At 35.2% G+C, this 21,989-nt stretch overlaps 1 protein-coding gene across 6 annotated transcripts in view; it reads right to left on the bottom strand.

Moving 5' to 3' along the window:
• Window positions 1-21,989, bottom strand: part of vap (RAS p21 protein activator vap) — a 689,463-nt gene that overhangs the window by 558,097 nt on the left and 109,377 nt on the right. For all 6 annotated transcript variants that reach the window (XM_090406565.1, XM_090406568.1, XM_090406566.1 and 3 more), the window contains exon 5: window positions 17,450-17,567. In XM_090406565.1, coding sequence (XP_090262691.1) covers window positions 17,450-17,567 — 118 coding nt within the window. The remainder of the gene's footprint in view (window positions 1-17,449; window positions 17,568-21,989) is intronic.

Raw genomic sequence — 21,989 nt, 5'->3', positions numbered from 1 at the left:
GACACTCGTTAACTGAACAACTTCTTCTGCATCTGTAACCCTCACGGCATGAGGATTTAGAAGAGTTATTCTTTCATATTCATTCTTCCTTTTACTTGCAGCATATCAATAGAATTCTTGTGGGTTGTCTTTAGCACACAGAGCCAGTTTCTTTTCATACTCAGACTTTGCTTTCCTTACAACAGATGTGACTATTCTAGCATGCTGCTTATAACATTCATAACGTATGTCATCCTTATGCACACGGTATTCCTTCCACATCGTCCTTTTCTTACGAATCTGTTGCTTAATAAGATTACACATCCATTTGACTCCTCCTTTATTTATTCTTCGAACTCTTGGGGCACATTCTGATATCGCATCATTCAAGTGTTGTTTAAATGCTTCCTATGCACTGTCAATATTCTTTCCACCCAGCAACAGAACCCATTCAACTGAACTCAGTATACTCCTCAACTGGTCATAATTTCCTGCTTTGTAGTTCAGCATGTAACCTTTCCTGAATGGAACATTCATAAACTTAGTCACTTCCTAAGTGAGTATTGCATGACTGATCACTGTCACCAAACGGAAGCAGAATAGTTACATCTTTAACTGAAACACGCTCTGACACTATAATCAAATCTAACACTCTTTGCCTTCGAGTTCCTTCCATCACATGCTGCTTGAGGAAGTTTTCTCGGAACAGCTTAATAAATGCATTTTCATTCTTCTCATGAGATTCTACTGCTACCCAATCAATATTTGGATAATTAAAGTCTCTTATTATGATAACTCTTTTCGCACTTATCTTTTCTATTTGGTGATGCATTTCTTCATCATTAGCAACCGATCCACCAGGTCTGTAACAACATCCCACTATGTAATCGATCTTGTTAGATTCTACCTCACACCAAATGGCTTCAAACTCACTGCCACATGAAATATTGTTAGTAGTAGTACAATCAGAGGTCTCAACTCTAACTGGATTCAAGTCATCTGATATCATTAACAGCATGCCCCCCTCCTCTCCTCTCTATCCTTCCTAAAAATACTGTACCCTTGACACACGATACCAGTTAGTAGGTCTCATTCTGATAGCCAGGTCTCAATAACACCTACAATCTGTTGATTAAGGTATTATTGAGAATCGCAACATGTTGATTAAGGCAACAAATTCTATCCCTTTGTTTCTGACATAATAACCTACCTGCTTGTTCTTTTGTATTGTCTTGTCTGCAGTCTGCCTGACACAGTTGGACAAGTTGCAGATCTCTATTATTCTCTAATGCCTAACACATGTACACATCTTTGCACACATATGATTGGTCCAAACTAAGACGAACACAAACCCGAAATCGTTCTCTCCTCATCAACATTTTCATGACAAAGCTCATTCCTGTCATTAACACACTTATATAACATTGTTGCTCTTACACTTACCCATTTTCCATTCACCATTCCTCCCTTTAAAATTTAGTTTCCCTGACTCTCTGTGTTAGATCTTATACCAGTTATTACTTTTTCTAGACATTCATGATACCAAACGCAATCAGGTTAGGCCATCACTTTTATACAAATCTAATATTCTCTCAAACTCACTCCACACATCCATTCCTTCTACATAGCCTACGCATTGAATCGTTTGCCAATATAGCCCTTCTTCTTAATTCATTTTTATCATAACGAGGTAAAATACTAACGATTTTCACTTTTTCACTCTCACCTCTTCCAACAACCCTTTCATGTCCTCTTTCACACTGAACTTATCACCAGTTAAATAGTTCGTACCTCCGACAACTACAATTTTGCTTCCTTTATATTCTTAATTTTCACCCCAGGAAAACTCGATGTTATAACTCGCTCATCTAAAACATGCTTTATTATAGAGTCATCATACCAAATAACATCTTTCTTTTTACTAACAATGTCACTCAACTGATTTACGTTATTTCCTGACTTACCTATTTCCTTGCTTTTTTATTTCTTATTTTCCTGTTTATTATTCTTTTGCTCCCTCTGTTCATTTAAACGCCTCTCGACTTTTTTCGATTCCTGCATCCTATCTCATATGATCTGCTTCAACTTCGCTAGTTTGGAGGTTAATTCATTTTCATTAACCTCCTCCACATCATAAATAACCTCAGTAGTGGGGCTATCCTTCTCATCTGCGGTGCTTTTTTTTTATATTTTTTTTTTAGAATTACATTTCATGCCCTTTTTTGGCGCCATTTCAAACGTATAACGAAATATTGAAATATCTAATAAAGATATGTGATACCTGTACACCCCTTGAGGGTACATGGCAGGAATTTGATGATAAGATATGTGATAAAATACTAAATACACTAAAATCTACACTAGTATACTACAAAACACCAATTTTCTAAGGGAAAACACAATAAAAACAGACAAAAATCACAAACCAACCACCAATTTTCCATGTCCATCCTTATGTCCAACCAAATCATTTGTTCCTACAACCAGCACTAACTCTCATGCTTATTTACTTCTCATACCAAGAGCAATTATCTTGGTCATTTTCAATCCTGGAAAAAATACCTTGTGGGCTATCTCATTAAATACACCTCTAATAATGGAATTTCCATACATCGCTATATTTGAGTCATTTGTCAGCTCTTTTTCTCTACTTTCCTTTATTCTATCCATTTTCCATTCTTTAATCCTTTTTCACCAAATGTCCAATATTATTGCCCATATTCTCATCATCAGCAAATTCCTGACATGTACCCTCAAGGGGTGTGATAGCACTACATGAAAAATTTACATCATTACTAACTTCCTATCTACAATTTTCCTCCAAATCAGTCTGTGACTTGTCAAGACTCCAACATTATCAGATCTTATATTTCTATCATCTAAGGCACTTTGTACCGTATCAATCCACCTATATCTTGGTCTTCCTCTGGGTCGTTTTCTGGCAAACCTGGCAGAGAACACTTGTTATGCTAATCTTTCCTCGCCCATTCTATTTAAGTCACCATACCCCCTGAGATTAGCTCTGCTAATGCATTCCTGGATGCTTGACAATGTCAAGTTCTTTCCTAATATCCTCGTTTTTAATATGATATTGTCATTGATACCATCTGTTCATGCCTCTTAATCTTTCTCAGGATTCTCATATCTGCAGTTTCTAGTCTTTGGTAAGGTGTTTTACTTCTAACCCAGCTCTCAGATCCATAAGTTAAAACTGGTTTGAAAACTGTCTTCTATATAGTTAATTTAGTGTTCAGACTAATTTTTCTTTTATTCATTATGAATTTATTCAATTGACTTCCTACCATACCAGCTTTGTTGATTCCGTTGTCTATTTCCATATTTAATTTACCATCTTCACTAAAAATCGTGACTATGTAGCTGAAATGTTTTACTTGTTCCACAGGTTCCCCGTTCACAACACAGTTCACATTTTCAACAATTCTACCTATTTTCATTTTCTTTGCCTTTTTAATGCTGACCTTCATACCATATCTATTACAACAATTATTCAATTTACACAGGGAATCTTGCAGGCTTGTAGCAGATTTATTTAGAAGTATAACATCTTCAGCATAAAGCAAAGAGCATACCATTAATATCTCCAATTCTGATCATCATCATCATCAAATTCCTGCCATGTACCCTCAAGGTGTGTACAGGATATGATAGTACTACATGAAAAAAATTACATCATTATTAATTTCCTATCTACAATTTTACTCCAAATAAGTCTGTTACTTGTCAAGACTCCAACATTATCAGATCTTATATTTCTATCGTCTAAAGCACTTTGTACCGTATCAATCCACCTATATCTTGGCCTTCCTCTGGGTCGTTTTGCTGCCAACCTGGCATAGAACACTTGTTTTGCTAATCTTTCCTCGCCCATTCTGTTTAAGTGACCATACCACCTGAGATTAGCTCTGCTAACGCATTCCTGGATGCTGACAAGGTCAAGGTCTTTCCTAATATCCTCGTTTTTAATATGATATTGCCATTGATGCCATCTGTTCACGCCTATAATCTTTCTCAGGACTCTCATATCTGTGGTCTCTAGTCTTTGGTCAAGTGTTTTACTTCTGACCCAGCTCTCAGATCCATAAGTTAAAACTGGTTTGAACACTGTCTTGTATACAGCTAATTTAGTGTTCCGACTAATTTCTCTCTTATTCCATATGAATTTATTCAATTGACTTCCCACCATACCAGCTTTGCTAATTCTGTTGTCTATTTGTATATTTAATTTACCATCTTCAGTAAAAATCGTGCCTAAATAGCTGAAATGTTTTACTTGTTCCACAGGTTCTCCATTCACAACACAGTTGACATTTTCAATGATTCTGCCTATTTTCATTGTCTTTGTCTTTTTATTGATGACCTTCATACCATATCTATTACAACAGCTATTCAATTTAGTCAGAGAATCTTGCAGACTAGTAGCAGATTTATTTAGAAGTATAACATCATCCACATAAAGCAAAGAGCTGACATTAATATCCCAAATTTAGATAATATTTTTAATACCACTTTCCTTCATAATGTAATCCATATAGATAATGAATAACAGAGGGGATAATGTACTTCCTTGTCTCACACCAGATTTAACATTAAACCATCTTCCTGTACTTCCTTCAATTCTAACTGCTGACTTACAACTCAAATAAAGACTAAATATTGCTTGATATAATGCCCCATCGACACCATATAACTGCAGCGTATTGAATAACTTCTCTCTTGGCACCTTGTCATATGCCTTTTCCAGATCGACAAAACTTAAATACAGATCTTTGTTATATTCCCATGCTTTCTCGACTATTTGTCGTAAAGTGAAGATATGATCCTGACAGTCTTTATTTGGCCTGAATCCAGCTTGTTCTATACCAAGCTTTTCTTCCACAATTCTTCTCAACCGTTTCTCAAGTATATTTGCATAGATCTTGCCAGGAACACTCAGTAGGGAAATACCTCTGTAATTCTCACATGCAGTTTTATTTCCCTTTTTATATATGGGTACTATGAGAGCTCTATTCCAATCATCGGGAATTCGTCCCTCTGTCCAGGCTTTCTGAACTATGCAGTGCAGCCACTGTAAGACTCTTATACTTCCATACCTCAGCATTTCTGGTCGAATATCATCTGCTTCTGCTGCCTTTACACATTTCAAGCCTTTGATGGCTTTTTCTACTTCAAGTATGGATATGTATTCATGACTGCATGCCTGGTAAGTGTTTTTTACCACTGTGCTGTCATCACTGCTTGTTTCATTTACAGTTTTTCAAAGTAATTACTCCATACTTCAAGGATATCTTTTTCTCCCATTTTCATGTCACCTTTATCATCTTTAATTCCTTTTACAGCACTCTTTCCTCCATTCTTAAGCATCTTCAACAACCTCCAGAATATTTTGCCACCTTCTTGATATTTATTTTCTATATTCTTGCCAAAGTCCTCCCATGACTTTTGTTTAGCTAGTTTTACACAGTGTTTAGCATTCTTGCATTTGTCTCTATATTCTCTAAGAGCACAAGCTGACTTATTTGACAGGAACTTTTGATATGCTTTCTTCTTTTTCTTCACTGCCTCTTTAACTTCCTGTGTCCACAGGGAGTTCTGATTTTTTTATCCTTGCAGACAACTTCACCACATGCCTCTCTGGCAGAATCAATCAATGTTTTCTTCAGAGTTTGCCACTGAATCTCCAAGGTTTAATTCCTGTTCTCAAACTATTTCATTTTTTCTTCAATAATCTTTGTGTATTTTAGTCTACAGTTCACATCTAAGAGCTGCTCAACTTTTATTTGCTTTAAAACTTTCTTACATGTTATATTTTCAATATGAAATTTCTGCTGAAATCTAAATAGTGATCACTTCCAATTTCAAATCCTCTCTACACTCTGGTGTCCTGCACCAGGGAGAAAACATCACTATCAACAATAACATAGTCAATGAGACTTTTCTTATTCCTAGCCTCTTCTCTCCATGTGAATTTGTGCACGTTTTTATGTTGAAACATTGTGTTAGTAATAACCAGTCCATGTCCTGAGCAGAAATCCAACAGATATTTGCCATTATTATTAGCTTTGCTCTTTTCTCCAAATTTTCCCAAAATATTTTTTGTATGTCTCACAATCATTTCCTACTCTGCTATTTAGATCCCCAACAAGGACCAACTTTTCCTTTTTCATTGTGTCAGTTGCTCTTTCTAAAGCCTCAAAAAATTCCTCCACTTCTACCTTCTGTGGGACCACAGGCACAAATAAGTCTCATTGTCCAGTTCCCCATTCTCACATTTGCCCACATTACTCTACTTTAGACTGACAGCCATTCAAGAAGATTAGCCTCGTATTTTGTGTTGAATACCATGACTACTCCTTCTTTAACTTGATTGTCATTGCCTGAATATAACATTTTGAATTTATTGCTCAGAAAGATATCACCAATTTTGGTCTTTTTTGTTTCAGTCACCCCTATTATGTCGATTTGGTACTTATCTAATTCCTCAGCTAGCTCCATTTCTTTGCCATTCAGGCTCCTTAAGTTGATAGTACCGATCTCTGATAGCATGTTTAATACCACTTTCTTTCATAATGTGATCCATGTAGATAATGAATAACAGAGGGGATAATGTAATGTACATACTTGTCTCACAGCAGATTTAACATTAAACCATCTTCCTGCACTTCCTTCAATTCTAACTGCTGACTTACAACTCAAATAAAGACTAAATATTGCGTGATATAATGCCCCATTGACACCATATAACTGTAGCGTATTGAATAGCTTCTCTCTTGGCACCTTGTCATATGCCTTTTCCAAATCGACAAAACTTAAATACAGATCTTTGTTATATTCCCATGCTTTCTCGACTATTTGTCGTAAAGTGAAGATCTGATCCTGACAGCCTCTATTTGGCCTAAATCCAGCTTGTTCTTCACCAAGCTTTTCTTCCACAATTCTTCTCAACCATTTCTCAAGTATACTTGCATAGATCTTGCCAGGAACACTCAGTAGGGAAATACCTCTGTAATTCTCACATTCAGTTTTATTTCTCTTTTTATATATGAGTACTATTAGAGCTCTACTCCAATCATCAGGAATTCATCCCTCTGTCCAGGCTTTCTGAACTATGCAGTGCAGCCACTGTAAGACTTTTATACCACCATACTTCAGCATTTCTGGTCGAATATCATCTACTCCTGCTGCCTTTCCACATTTCAAACCTTTGATGGCTTTTTTCTACTTCAAGTATGGATATGTATTCCTAACTGCATGCCTGATCAATGTTTTTTACCACTGTGCTATCGCTGCTTGTTTCATTTAGCAATATTTCGAAGTAATTACTCCTTACTTCAAGGATATCTTTTTCTTCAATTTTCATGTCACCTTTATCATCTCTAACTCCTTTTACAGCACTCTTTCCTCCATTTCTAAGCTTCTTCAACAATTTGCTGAATATGTTACCACCTTCTTGATATTTATTTTCTATATTCTTGCCAAAGTCCTCCCATGACTTTTGTTTAGCTAGTTTTACACAGTGTTTCGGTTTCTTACATTTGTCTCTGTATTCTCTAAGAGCAAAAGCTGACTTATTTACCAGGAACTGTTGATATGCTTTCTTCTTTTCCTTCACTGCCTCTCTAACTTCCTGTGTCCACCATTGAGTTCTGATTTTTCTATCCTTGCAGATAGAAAAAAATGCTTCACAGCTTGCCACTGATTCTCCAAGGTTTGGTTTGTTCTCAAACTCTTTCATTTTTTCTTGAATAATGTTTGTATATTTTAGTCTACAGTTCATATCTGAGAGCTGCTCAACTTTCATTCCCTTTAAAACTTTCTTACATGTTATTCTTTTCAATATAAAGTTCAATTTTATCCTGCTCAAGACTAAATAGTGATCACTTCCAATTTCAAATCCTCTGTACACTCTGGTGTCCTGCACCAGGGAGAAAACATCACTATGAACAATAACATAGTCAATGAGACTTTTCTTATTCCTTGCTTCTTCTCTCCATGTGAATTTGTGCACATTTTTATGTTGGAACATGGTGTTAGTGATAACCAGTCCATGTCCTGAGCAGAAATCCAACAGGTATTTGCCATTATTATTAGCTTTGCTCTTTTCTCCAAATTTTCCCAAAATATTTTTGTATGTCTGACAATCATTTCCCACTCTGCTATTTAGATCCCAACAAGGACCAACTTTTCTTTTTCATCGTGCGAGTTGCTTTTTCTAAAGCATCGAAAAATTCATCCACTTCTACCTTAGTAGAACCTTCTGTGGGACCCTAGGCACAAATAAGTCTCATTGTCCAATTCCCCATTCTGATATTAGCCCCCAATCACTCTACTTGAGACTGCCTGCCATTCAAGAAGATTAGCCTCGTATTTTGTGTTGAATACTATGGCTGCTCCTTCTTTTCCTTGGTTATCATTGCCTGAATATAACATTTTGATTTTATTGCTGAGAACGATCTCACCAGTTTTTGTCTTTTTTGTTTCAGTCACCCCTATTATGTTGATCTGGTACTTATCTAATTCCTCAGCTAGCTCCATATCTTTGCCATTCAGGCTTCTTATGTTGATAGTACTAATCTTTAACTCTGGTGATGTTGAGTTGGGGTGTGCTTTCAAATTGGTGGGTAACTTAAAGGATAAGACTGAAGAGATCGCTAAGAAACAGCTTCTGTCATGCTTTTATGGTGTCATCTGTAGGACAACTGCTTGAAACAATTGGTAGAGACATATCGACGATATTTGTTTAGAAGCGTAATGTTCATTGATGATTTGTTTAGAAGCAATTTTCTACACAAGACTAGTTCTTATCTATGAACTTCTAACACTGAATAAATCCAAAGTCTTTTCGAAGGGATGCTTAAGGGTCAAAGCTGTAAAACTGAGAGTAGGCCTCCATATAGCCTTTAAAGGAATGTGGAGAACCGACCAGGGCTTCTGACCTAATGTGCAATCCTTACCTTCTCATGGTGCACCCTGTTGGGTATCTACCTGGATACTGAACGAACAAGGATGGGCTGGCAATTTGGGATTTAGCCGACCAAATTGTATTCTTATTGGCTTAAACCAGTATACAAAATGATGGTACAACATGCCCATATTCTTAATTTAGTTTTTTATTCTGAACCACTCTTTCTAATGTTGTATCCCTTCAGTTTCACTCTTTGTTGCTCATTGTTCTACCATTCCTTTCCTTTGTTTCCAATGGTTGTTTGCTTCTGCTTCCTCACTCCTACCATATTTTGCCACAATCTCATTAGTCATACGTTCTTTTACTTCCATGGTCTTGCTTGCTTTCATTCGATAGTGTATTTTGCAACTTCATTCACACTGGCTTTCAATCCGTTTTACATTCATTGATAACTAATAGTCTACTAGCCTACTCTCATCTCTTGTTTAGTCTCTCTATAAATTTTCTCCACATTTTGCCATGTATACTAGTTGCAATCATAATGTCAAACCATTCTCAAAAAATCTGCACCACCACAAATTCCATTTGATCTTTGTGCTGAATGGCACAGAGATCTCATTCATACTACCATTTTGTTTCATTCAAGGCAAGCTTCAAAATTCAGTTAATATGTCAAAATAATAGCACAAAACCTCAAAATCGTGCAGTTACACTAAGCTATCAAAAATAATAAGATTCTACTAAAATATAATCAGTATCATCAATTACTACACAAAAAAAAGCACATCTTTTCCACAGTTCTTTCCATGAATTGCACAATAATAATAAGAGGTCGTATTTAACCCTTTCTGCTCTAGTGATCCAATTGAAATCACTAACTGTCTTGGCTTTCGTAGCCAATATTACATGGTGAATGATTCCAATTCATATCGTACATTGTAGTTCCATTTCTTTAATACAATAACAGGTATGTATTATATGTATAAATCTTACCAATATCGGTTTTTATGACTTAGTAGAGTAATATGCATATATTGGATTATAGAGTATAAGCTCAAAAGTTGAATATTTGCTACCGGAATATAATGATTCCATATGGAATCAGCGGTCAGAATTCCTATCCTGAAATGTATTTTTCATCAAATTACTTGATACTCTTGCTTTTTTAGACCTAAAGACAAAATAAATAGAAAGAAAAAATTTTTTCACTTGGAAAAAAAAATTCAGGTCAGAAAGGGTTAGAACCAAAATTCAGTGAATGCGAGGCTAGAACATGGGCAGTTGAGGTTAAATACATTAGGGTTTTAGAAGCTGCTGCCTGCAGTAATAACAATAGTTTCTGCAATTTAATCATTTTAAGAAGTACCTTTAACAAAATGGACAAAAGGAAGATTCTGTCAGATAAAAAATTAAAAAAATAAAAATAAACGCTCATTATTACATTACAGCAACTCTAAAATGGGCTCAGATATCAGAATGCCTGAGTCTACAGTATGGAATATTTCAAAACATGCAGGGAAAATATATATCAGATATAAATAGAAATAGCAGGGGAAATAAATATCAGAATGGAGAACTGGACAATGAAACGTATTTGTGCTTATGGTCCAACAGAAGGTACTACTAAGGTAGAAGTGGAGGAATTTTTTGAGGTTTAGAGAAAGCAACTGACACAATGAAAAAAGAAAAGTTGATCGTTGTTGGAGATCTAAATAGGAAATGATCGTCAGACATACAAAAATATTTTGGGAAAATTTGGAGAAAAGAGCAAAGCTAATAATAATGGCAAATATCTGTTGGATTTCTGCTCAGGACATGGGCTGGTTATTACTAACACAATGTTCCACAAAAAAATGTGCACAAATTCACATGGAGAGAAGAGGCAAGGAATAAGAAAAGACTCATTGACTATGTTATTGTTGACAGTGATGATTTCTCACTGATGCACGACACTAGAGTGTACATAGGATTTGAAATTGGAAGTGGTCACCATTTAGTCTTCAGTAGGATAAAATTGAATTTCGTACCGTAAAGATGAACATGTCCCGTAAAGTTCCTGGAAAATAAGTCAGCTTGTTCTTATTACAATTAGAGAATACAAAGACAAATATAAGAAAGCTAAACACTGTGTAAAACTAACTAAACAAAAGTCATTGGAAGACTTTGGTAAGAACATAGATAAATAAATATCAGGAAGGTGTCAAAATATTCCGGAAGTTGTTGAAAAAAGTTTAGAAATAAAGGAAAGAGTGCTGTAAAAGGAATTAGAAATGATAAAGGTGACATGAAAACTAGAGAAAGAGATATCCTTGATGTAAGAGTAATTACTTAGAAAAATTACTAAATGAAACAATCAGTTATAAAACAGTGGTAAAAAACTTAACAGCCATGCAATCAGTAATACATATCCATTTATGTATATGTATTACTATATAAAATTTGTATATGAAATTAGTATATGTATGTGCATTACTATATGAAAATATCAAAAGCCTGAAATGTGGAAAGTCAGCGAGAGTACATGATATTCGACCAGAAATGCTGAAGTATGGAGTCTTGCAGTGGCTGCACTGCATAGTTCAGAAGGCCTGGACAGAAGGACAAATTCCGGATGATTGGAGTAGAACTTGCATAGTACCCATATATAAAAAGGGAAATAAAACTGAATGTGAGAATTATAGAGGTATTTCCCTACTGGAAAAGTTTATGGAAGTGTGCTTGAAAAATGGCTGAGAAGGATTGTAGAAGGGAAGCTAGGTGAAGAACAAGCTGGGTTCATGCAAATAGAGGCTGTCAGGATCATATTTTCACTTTACGACAAATAGTAAAAAATCTTGGGAATACAACAAAGATCTGTATTTAAGTTTATCAGACCCGCAAAAAAGGTGTATGACAAGGTGCAAAGAGAAAGGCTATTCAAAACGCTACAGTTATATGATGTCAATGGGACATTATATCAATCAAAATTTAGTCTTTATTTGAGTTTTAAGTCAGCAGGTCAGAACTGAACGAAGAACAGGAAGTTGGTTTGATATTAAATCTGGTGTCAGACAAGGATGCACATTATCCCCTCTGTTATTCATTATCTATATGGATCACATTATGAAGGAAAGTGGTATTAAACATGATATCAAAATTGGAGATGTTAATGTCAGCTCTTTGCTTTATGCGGAAGATGTTATACTTCTAAATAAATCCAGTATAAGTCTGCAAGATTCCTTGACTAAATTGAATAACTGTTGTAATAAATTTGGTATGAAAATCGCAATAACAAGACAAAAACAATGAAAATATCAACTGCATCATGAATGGAAAACCTATAGGACAATTAAAACATTTCAACTACTTGGGCACAATTTTTAGTGAAGATGGTAAATTAAATATGGAAATAGACAACAGAATCAACAAAGCTGGTATGGTAGGAAGCAAACTGAATCAATTTATATGTAATAAGGTAGAAATTAGTCAAAATACTAAATTAGCTGTATACAAGACAGTGTTCAAAGAAATTTTAACTTATGGATCTGAGAGCTGTGTTAGAAATAAAACACTTGATCAAAGACTAGATAGGAGAGTCATGAGTAAGATTAGGGGAGTGAACAGATGGCATCAATGGCAATATCATATTACAAACAAGGATATTGGAAAAGAACTTGACATTCTTAGCAGAGCTAATCTCAGGTGGTATGGTCACTTAAACAGAATGGGAGAGGAAAGATCAGCAAAACAAGTATTCTTTGCCAGATTGGCAGGAAAAAAAAAAAAAACCAAAGAAAGACAAAGATATAAGTGGATTGATACAGAAAAATGCCTTAGAAGGCAAAAATATAAATCTGATAATGTTGGAGTCTTAACAGGCTACACGTTGATTTGGAGGAAAATTGCTGACAGGAAGTCAGTAATGATGTAAGTTTTTCATGTAGTACTATCATAATATCCTGCATACACCTTGAGGATGCATATCAGGAATTTGATGATGATGATGAGGGGAAATAAAAGAAAAAAGTGAAGGTGCATCATGTTTTTGAGGTTTTCAAACATCTACAAGGAATAGAACAATGACAGAAATATTGTTTTTTAATTGTATGGATTGAGGATTGCAATCATAAATGCATTCCTCTTAGCAGAGCAGCCATTCAGACAAAAGCTTTAAATCTGTTTAAAGGAGTGAAAGAAAAAAAATAACGAAGTAAAAGAAATGTTAAATGGAGGTGGTGGTTGGTTTGATCAATTTAAAAACTGAGTTCATCTGCATAACATTATAATTACCGGTGAGGAGACCAATGTAAATGAAGACACAGCATCTAAATATCCTGATGTTTTAAAAAAAATAATCAAAGATGGTGGATACACTGATCAACAAATATTTAACATAGATGAAACTGGTTTAGTCTGGAACAGGATGCCTTCCAAAACTTACATTTCTAAGAAAGAAAGAAAAGAAAAGAAAAAAAAAAAAAATACAGTCTACACTGCTAAAATATTTCAAAAGGCAATAAAGATGTTTTTGTCAGTGTCAACTTACCTTCAGGAATGATATCCAGAATTTTTTTGTTTTTATTTTGCTCTCTATAACTACTCTCTCACTCTGTTAACAATAAATTTATGTTATACGTATATTCTTTTTATCCTTTACTATAATATATTGTTAATATACATCTAAAAACCTATGTAAAAATTTTTTCACTGCCTATTTCCGTCAAGCTGGAATCAATTAAATAATTATAAACTTGAATAAAGCAACCAGTTCATGGGATTTATGAAAAAAAAACAAACAAACATTTTTTCTAGGCCAGAAGTAAAACTTTAGTTTTACTTTTGGCGGTTGGAAGGAGATCAATCATTCGATGCTGTTGGCACACTATTCCTCGATGAATCTCTGGACTCCCTGGAGGTGTCACATAATAATAATCATACTTTCTTGGTATCTTTAATTTATAGTATAACCAAGTGGAAAAATTTTCAACATATATATATATATATATCTTCAGCCATTTTCAGTCCACTGTTGAATGAAGGCCTACTCCAATTCTTTCCATCTCTGTCTCTCTGTTCCTGGATATGGATGACGACTCATTTCCCACAAATTTTGACAGTTTGTCACTCCATCTTCTTTTAGAACGTCCTCAGCCTCATTTTCCTCACTACATTAATTATTATTATTAACATTTGACCTCCATGGAGTCAGAGACTCATCGTGGGAGGTACTCACTATTGCATACGATGCTCATCCAACTGAGTCTTAAACTGATTCAATGTGTCCACATCCACAACACACTCAGGCAATGCATTTCCCTCACCAACCACTCTCCATGCAAAGAACCTGCTTCATACTCCTTTGCTCATACCCCCCTTATACTGTTTCCAGCAATGGCCTCTTATTCTACTCCCCTCTCCCATTCTATGAAAAATCTCTTCCATGTCTACCTAATAACAACCCCTGACCAGCTTATATGTCTCAATCACCCCCCCCCCTCTTCCTCCTATTCACAAGGCTCTGCAACTTATATGTTGCAGTTAATATGGGGGGTCCATTGCTCGTCTATTCTCCTGGATAGATGTCTGGCCCATTTCCATTTTATTCGCTTGTGGTGAAGAATGATGTCTTTGATACGAATCTGACTTCTTATCCAGGTGTTCCATTTCTTATCTTTTAATGTGATGGCTAGAATCAGTCTATCCAATTTTCTTTGAATTGTTACCAGTTTATCTGTTAGTGCTTTTGTCAGAGTCTGCAATTCATAACCATATGAGATGACTAGAAGTATACATTGGTAAAATGTCTTCCTTTTTAAGCATTTGGAAAATTGAAGAGCATTTTGAAAAATGCTCTTTAATTTTCCAAATGCACTCCAGGCAAGTTGAACTCTTCTATTTATTTCCTATGGGAATCCATTGTTTAATTTGATGAGTTGATCTAAGTATGCACATGAAGAGACTGTTTCTAAGAAATAGTTTTCTATTATTATATTTTTTGGTGATACAAAATTGTTAAACATGATTTTAGTTTTTTCTCTATTTATATTTAGACCAACTTTTCTGCTTTCAGATCTATGATTACCTTAAGTTCTTTTGGACTATTTGCAAAAATAATGATATCATCTGCATATCGTAGGTGTGTTAAGTTTTGTTATTAATTTTTATGCCAAGCTTTGTCCAGTTTATATTGTTAATTATTTCTTGAAGGACTGCTTTGAAGATTTTGGGTGATAGTGTCTCCTTGTCAGACACCTTTTTCGAATGGTATTTTATTGCTACTTTTGTGAAGTTGGATTGTTGCTTTGCACTGTAGTATATTTCTTGGAGGAGATCAAATTCTCCAGGAATTCTTGATTCAGAAATTCCTTGATTATTGCATTGGTTTTGATAGAATCAAATGCTTTTTCATAATCAATAAAGGTTAAACAGAGAGGCAATTGTTATTCTTCTGCTTTTTCTATTATTTGTTTCACTGCATGAATATGATCAATTGTGCCAGTCTTTACAGAATCTTGCTTGTTCTGCTGGTTGATTTGAGTCTAAAAGAAAGGTTAATCTATTTGTTATTATTTTTATGAGGATTTTGTATAGATTAGAGATAATACTGATTGGTCTATAGTTCTTGACTTCTTCATCTCCTTTTTTAAATAACAGTATCAGAGTAGCATTTTTCCAGTTTTCTGGAAAAATGCTACTCTGATACTGTTATTTTTAATCTTTCCCTCTTCTAGACATAGATTTAGTAAATTATTATACAATGAAACCTTTGAAAATTCATGACTAAACAAACACACGTAATAACCACAGTAATAAGTTTTAATAAGTAAATATTTCATCCTAAGTATCTAAGTATATGGACATCGTCAGTACAGTTGATTCAAACAATACTGGGAATAACATACAGTAAGGGCACATGATTACAATGGAATCCCAATATGCGTGCAGTAGCATGTTAGAGAATTAAATTAAAATATAACTGGAAAAAAAAAATTATATTAAAATAAGATAACACATATAACAATTTAACACAATTCATACTACAAAATTGTGTTAAATAATTTCTTTATATATGTTATCTTATTTTAATGTAATTTTTTTTACAATTAAATAGTGTATATATATATATATAAATACATAGTGTATAAAGAGAGAGAGAGAGAGAGAGATAATCAAAACATGGAATAATTACTGAAGACTGGACAAATGGATGAAGGACAATTTCTTTGTCTATTTCTCTCTTAAAAGGAAGCTAGTAGATTTCATTATACCAGCTTCTCTTTAAACTTTAACTTCCTTTTAACCTAACGTGTGTGTGTGTGTGTGTGTGTGTGTGTGTGTGTGTGTGTGTGTGTGTGTGTGTGTGTGTGTGTGTGTGTGTGTGTGTGTGTGTGTGTGTGTGTGTGTGCATATATTGTCTACACAAGTAAGTCCTTGAAAAAAAATTCTTGAAGAAGGTAGAAAGATCTATATATATTTGAAAGACCACAAAATTTGCTAATGATATTCGCATGTAGTTAGAATGAATGTTGACAGAGAGCTTACTATACTTTGGATTACTAGAGAGAGAGAGAAATCACAGGAATATCAGGAGGTAAGAACTGGATGAGAATGGGTTATGAGAGTAAAGACTAGAAAAGTTGGACGAGGCATTTTCCCAGGAGTAGGCTGCAGGATTGGGCTGGGTTGTTTTGGAATTACAGCTGAAACAATTAAGGCTATGAGGACCACCTCTGTATTAGGCCAGTTAGAGCCTCTGCAGCTCAGTCGGTACAAATAAAGAAGCCTTTTGGTCAGCAAGACCTGGGTTTTTGATGTGAGGAACCTTTATCGGGTCTCTTTCAACTAAAGATGAGTTAGCTAGCCTCATACGGAGGTAGAGGGTTTCTGCACCCAGAAACTCTGGATTTTCATCTCTCAGAACAGGCAAACCTGCCCCTGTGAACACACACTCATGGATATACAGTCATAAAAAATATATCTACTTAATCCCTCATTAGGAGGGCTAAACCCATCCTCACAGAAAAAAAGGGGGTAAACGCTATACAATATTGTTATTAAATCAGCTATTTATTTTTTGCTGAAAAGTTCTTATAAAGATTCTTCACATCCCAGACATGAATCGAACTGAGATCTTTCTAAACAGAGATCAATATCAAAAAGGCTTATGGAGGCTATGCAGTGGGATGCAAAAAGCTGGTAATAACAACAACAACAACAACAACAACAGATAAAACCAGATGGCAAAACTAGTGAAAAATTTGCTTACACGTTACTGTTTATTGTATTAAATTATTCCATGGGTGATATAAACATCTGTTTCATAAATATAAAAACACACAACTGCAGAAGATAAAAAAGATAATGTTAATAGGGGCAGGAAAAGAAGAAAAAAAACTGCAGAAGTTTGTTTTTTTCAGTTTCCGTAATTGTTTTTTTACCTGTATTAGGTAAAGAAAAATTACCTTCTTAAAGCAATTTTCCCCAGGTGTTTTAAATATACAGTATATATATTTTTTTTCAAATTTTTATTTTTAATAATGGTAATAATAAGAAGTATGTGATACATACAAGTTCTTCAATTAATTCTTTAAAAACCAAACCACTTTCTTGGGTGCGATGTAAAGTGCACCAGAGCCAGCCATCTCCCATGTCATTGTGTACAATGAAGATGTCTCCTTTAAGAAAACTGCAAGGTAAAACTTTCTGGTTAAAAATTAAACCCAAAACAATTATTGGTTGAAATAAATTCAACTTATTTTATTAACAAATGAAATTCACCAAGGATATTTAATTTTACACTGACAATAAATAATAATACAAGAAATTTTTCTCTGATATTATTATTTATGACACATACAATGATCAGAATAAAGAAATGAATTCTAATACAAAAGATTGAGTGAGAGAGAGAGAGAGAGATTCACCACAAAATTAATAACACTGCCATTACTTTTGAAATAAACAAACTGTCAAACCAAGTGTCCTCATGTGTAAATGCGTATTAAGACTTCAGCAGCGTGATGGTCTAAGCTTGTAATTATTGAATATTGATTAATTTATATATTGAGGAGATGACCTTGCTAATGCTTCTGCCTTGGTATCTCCACTTGGGCCTGGCTCCCACTGAAGAGACCTCAATAAAGGTCGAAACTACTCTGGGTAGTGGCCCTTCCTTTAATTCATAACATTATACATATCCACAAGGAGATGTGTTTTGCATTATGGGAGATACTGAGATAGGAGTGTTGGTATCTTGCTCCACCTTTGCAAGGAGTGCCCTGGTGTTGTACCACCTTACCCCAGTCCTGAAGATACTTTCAGGCACAAACTTTGTTTGCACACACTTGGATAAAGGATTAAACTAAATTTTTTAAAGCTCGTAACTATGTTCGATGGAATGAAAACAGCACAAAGAAAAAATTCAACGCAGGTTTAATAATTTCATTCTTTTGGGATACATTATAAAACTGCAATAACACACACAAATTAAATAATAAGTTGGGGATATTAGACTAGAAGTCTAAACTCCTTAGAGCAGGGGAGGTGGCATCTTCTATGGGTGATTGTAGCTAGCCTTGTCTGTTGGGAGGGAGGGCTAAGAATTAATGTTTCCTACATATTGGAAAGTTTAACACACCCATATTTATTAAGATGTCATTTTTTTTTAATCTTCTGCTGATTGCAAAAAACTATCATGCTTCACTGTAGCAAATATGAACTTGGAAAAATTTTTTTTGCAGCAGCAGATGTGTTGGCACTATCCCAAGATTTGGAAAACATTAATGCTAACATCAATACACAGCCCTCCCACCCAACAGTCAAGGCTAGCTGCCAGTACCCATAGTGTTTTTTTTTTTTTTTTTTTTTTTTTTTGAGGTGGGGGGGGGGGGGGAGACTTGGTGTTGAGACTTATAGAATCCAAAGCTGAATCTAACCTACATGGCAAGTTGAAGTCCAAAAGCTTACAAAAAATATTTTACTTCATAAACTCAAAATTTTCTTTTAGGAATTCTTGTAGATAAACTTATATGTTGGTAATCCGTAACTTCAGATTTTAGGGAAAGAAAACATATACTAACATTTTAATTAAAAAATTTTAATTAATACTTCCTATATTTTGGTAATGTTGCATTACCTTCTTCAGAGAACATTAAAATAATAATATGTGCATGCAGGCAATAACACTAAACAAATATGGCTGAAGAAAACAACTGAAGTCGGTCCTAGGGTCCTAAAGATGTTTCCTAGCAGGCTAAATGGTTGTCTTGGCTGTTGGGCTGATGATCTAAGAATGCAAGCTTCCCATATTTGGGACATGTATGCAAATGTCTCATGTATCCAAATTTGTTGAGGTTTGGGTAGCCTCAGCTCTGAACTCCTTTTGGTGAAAACTCATTTTTATCAAAAGTTGACTTTTCTGATTGTAAACATCATAAAACAGCAAATGGATAGTATGATTAAGGGATATATATATACGTAGGCTGTTCAATAAGTAACAAGACTATATTTATACAGAAAACAGATTACTTTTAATCGTCATCATTTACATGGCCTTTTTCGTAGTAACTACCGTGAGACTCGATGCATTTGTCCCAACGTTGCGTCCACTTCTTAAACACATGTGAGGGTCCATTTTTTGAGAGTTCTTTCAAACCGCCTCAGCAGCTTTTACACATGCTTTGTTGCTTTCGAAATGGCGGCCTCTTAGTGGTTTCTTGAGCTGAGGAAACAGCCAGAAATTGCACGGTGCGAGATCAGGACTGTATGGAGGGTGTGGTAGGATATCTGTGTTGTTCTTCAGCAAAACGTCCACTACACAACCAGCAATATGTGGCCTTGAATTATCGTGGTGCAATAAGAAGCCATTCTTCAGCAATCGACGCTTCCTTTTGACGTGCTTGATGATAATTCGTGCTGTGTTGATCATTGTCTCTGTAATGGACGTTGAAGGTCTTTCCTCACGTTTAAGATCTTCCACATTTTGCCTTCCTTCCTTCCTTAAAAGTTTTATGCCAGCGAAAAACACTTGCCCTCGACATTGCTTCATCGTGAAAGCTTCACGTATCATGTTAAAAATGTCCGATGCCGATTTTTGCAAATGCACACAAAATTTAATCGCATAACGCTGTTCCAAGGACGCCTCCATTTCGAAGACTGGTTGCGCCTCGTAAGCGTGCCGATGAGCACTTGCGTTTAGTCACGTGACACCCTGGCACATCATCCTGTATACACCATCTATCAACCTCTTTTGTTAATACAGACAGCAACATTTCTTTATTCCACAGAAATTAATATTGTGATGAGTGGTTTCGCCACAGTAAAATTAGTCTTATTACTTATTGAACAGCCCACGTGTACATATATAACTGTTAATTCATGGCCATAATGCTTGCACCATTGCCAGCATGCTTTTCAAATAAAATAAAATAAATTTCAAATATGAATATGCTTTTCAAAATTGATTTTGAAAGTGCTCAATTGATTTCTGACTATTTCTGTCAGTTCAAGCTTAACAGGAATTTTATTAAATCTGTTGAACAATTAAAATGACACTAAATAAAAACAAAGCAAGAAACCTAACTTATTTTTATAAAGTAATGGACATACCCTCTTTATTATATGGCTCAGAAAAGGGTCAAAGCTGTAACTGAGAGGAAACCTACACATAGCCTTTAAAAGGAGTGCAGAGAACCGACAAGGGTTTCTGACCTAATGTCCAATCCTCACCTTCTCGTGGTGCACCCTGTTAGATATCTACTGGATACTGAACAAGCGAGGACGAGCTGGCAATTTAGGATTTAGCCAAACAAATTCTATTCTTATTGGCTTAAACCACAATGTAAAATGATGGTACAACATGACAAACTTTCATGAACTGCCTAGTTAAACAAGGCCCCCCCCCCACCCCATTGTTTTCGCCAGGGAACTAAGGCAAACAGCAAAAAGTCAGCTACTGGAACAAATCCTGAAACATAACCCAACTGAACATCACCAGAGTACAAGATTGGTATTATCAACATAAGAAGCCTGAATGGCAAAGAAATGGAGCTAGTTGAGGAATTGGACATAATCTGACATAATCTGAGCAATAAACACATACACATTCAGGCAATGACAATTCTTTATATGAAGATTACCCTCCAGATATCGCAAGGATATTCGAATATGTCATCCATTCAGGTTATTTCAGTTGGAAAAACAAAATCTACAAACAAATTGAAGGTACTACCATGGGTAGCCCTCTGTCTCCACCTCTGGCAAACTACTACGTGAAACAATTCGAAGATACTATGTTCTCATCCATTCATCCTCAACCATCTCTTTGGTACCATTACGTCGATGATGTTTTTGCTGTTTGGCCACACACTGAAAATGAACTTTCCACTTTTCTACAACGGATAAATAACCTTCACCCACGCATCCAATTCACTATGGAAAAAGAAAACTCTGGTACTTTACCATTTTTGGACATCCTCCTTACTAGAACGTCTTCTGGTACCTTATCTACAAGCGTCTTTCGAAAACCCACGTTTACTGGCAGATACATTCACAAAAAGTCTGTGCACCACATCTCAAAAATTTGGCATTCTTAAATCTCTTCCCCAATAATCTTACAACAAGAACTTTCCATCATTAAAAAGTTAATGGAATCAAACGATTACAACTCCAATCAAATCCAACAGATACTTGACTCTTATGTTCCAACACCTACAGTTTCTTCAACAGTCTGCAGAGTTCCTATTCCGTACATTCCAGGAATCTCAGAACCTATAGGTAGAATTCTGAAAAAGTATCAATTGATTCCAACATATATTCCTATCAACAAAATTTCTTCTTTATTACCTTCTACAAAGGATAAACTGTCTTCTCTATCTTTGGCTGGCGTTTACCAAATACCTTGTGAATGCGATGTCTCTTATTTTGGACAAACTGGCCATTTGGAAAACTTTGGAAAAAAGAATAAAAGAACATCAATATTATATTGATTATAACAAACCTCTGAAGTTTGGTCTGGCGCAGCACAGTATTGACTCTACTCATAGTGTCCAGTGGGATAAAGCAGTTCTCCTCCATAGATGCAGATTCAAACATGAACGCTTATTCAAAG

This window comes from Typopeltis vanoorti, chromosome 16 (assembly GCF_054136105.1).
Source record: "Typopeltis vanoorti isolate ZY-2024b chromosome 16, IOZ_Tvanoo_1.0, whole genome shotgun sequence".
Taxonomy (NCBI): Eukaryota; Metazoa; Arthropoda; class Arachnida; order Uropygi; family Thelyphonidae; genus Typopeltis; species Typopeltis vanoorti.
The sequence above is the reverse complement of the archived record's forward strand: the minus strand, read 5'-3'. Positions and strand labels throughout refer to the sequence as shown.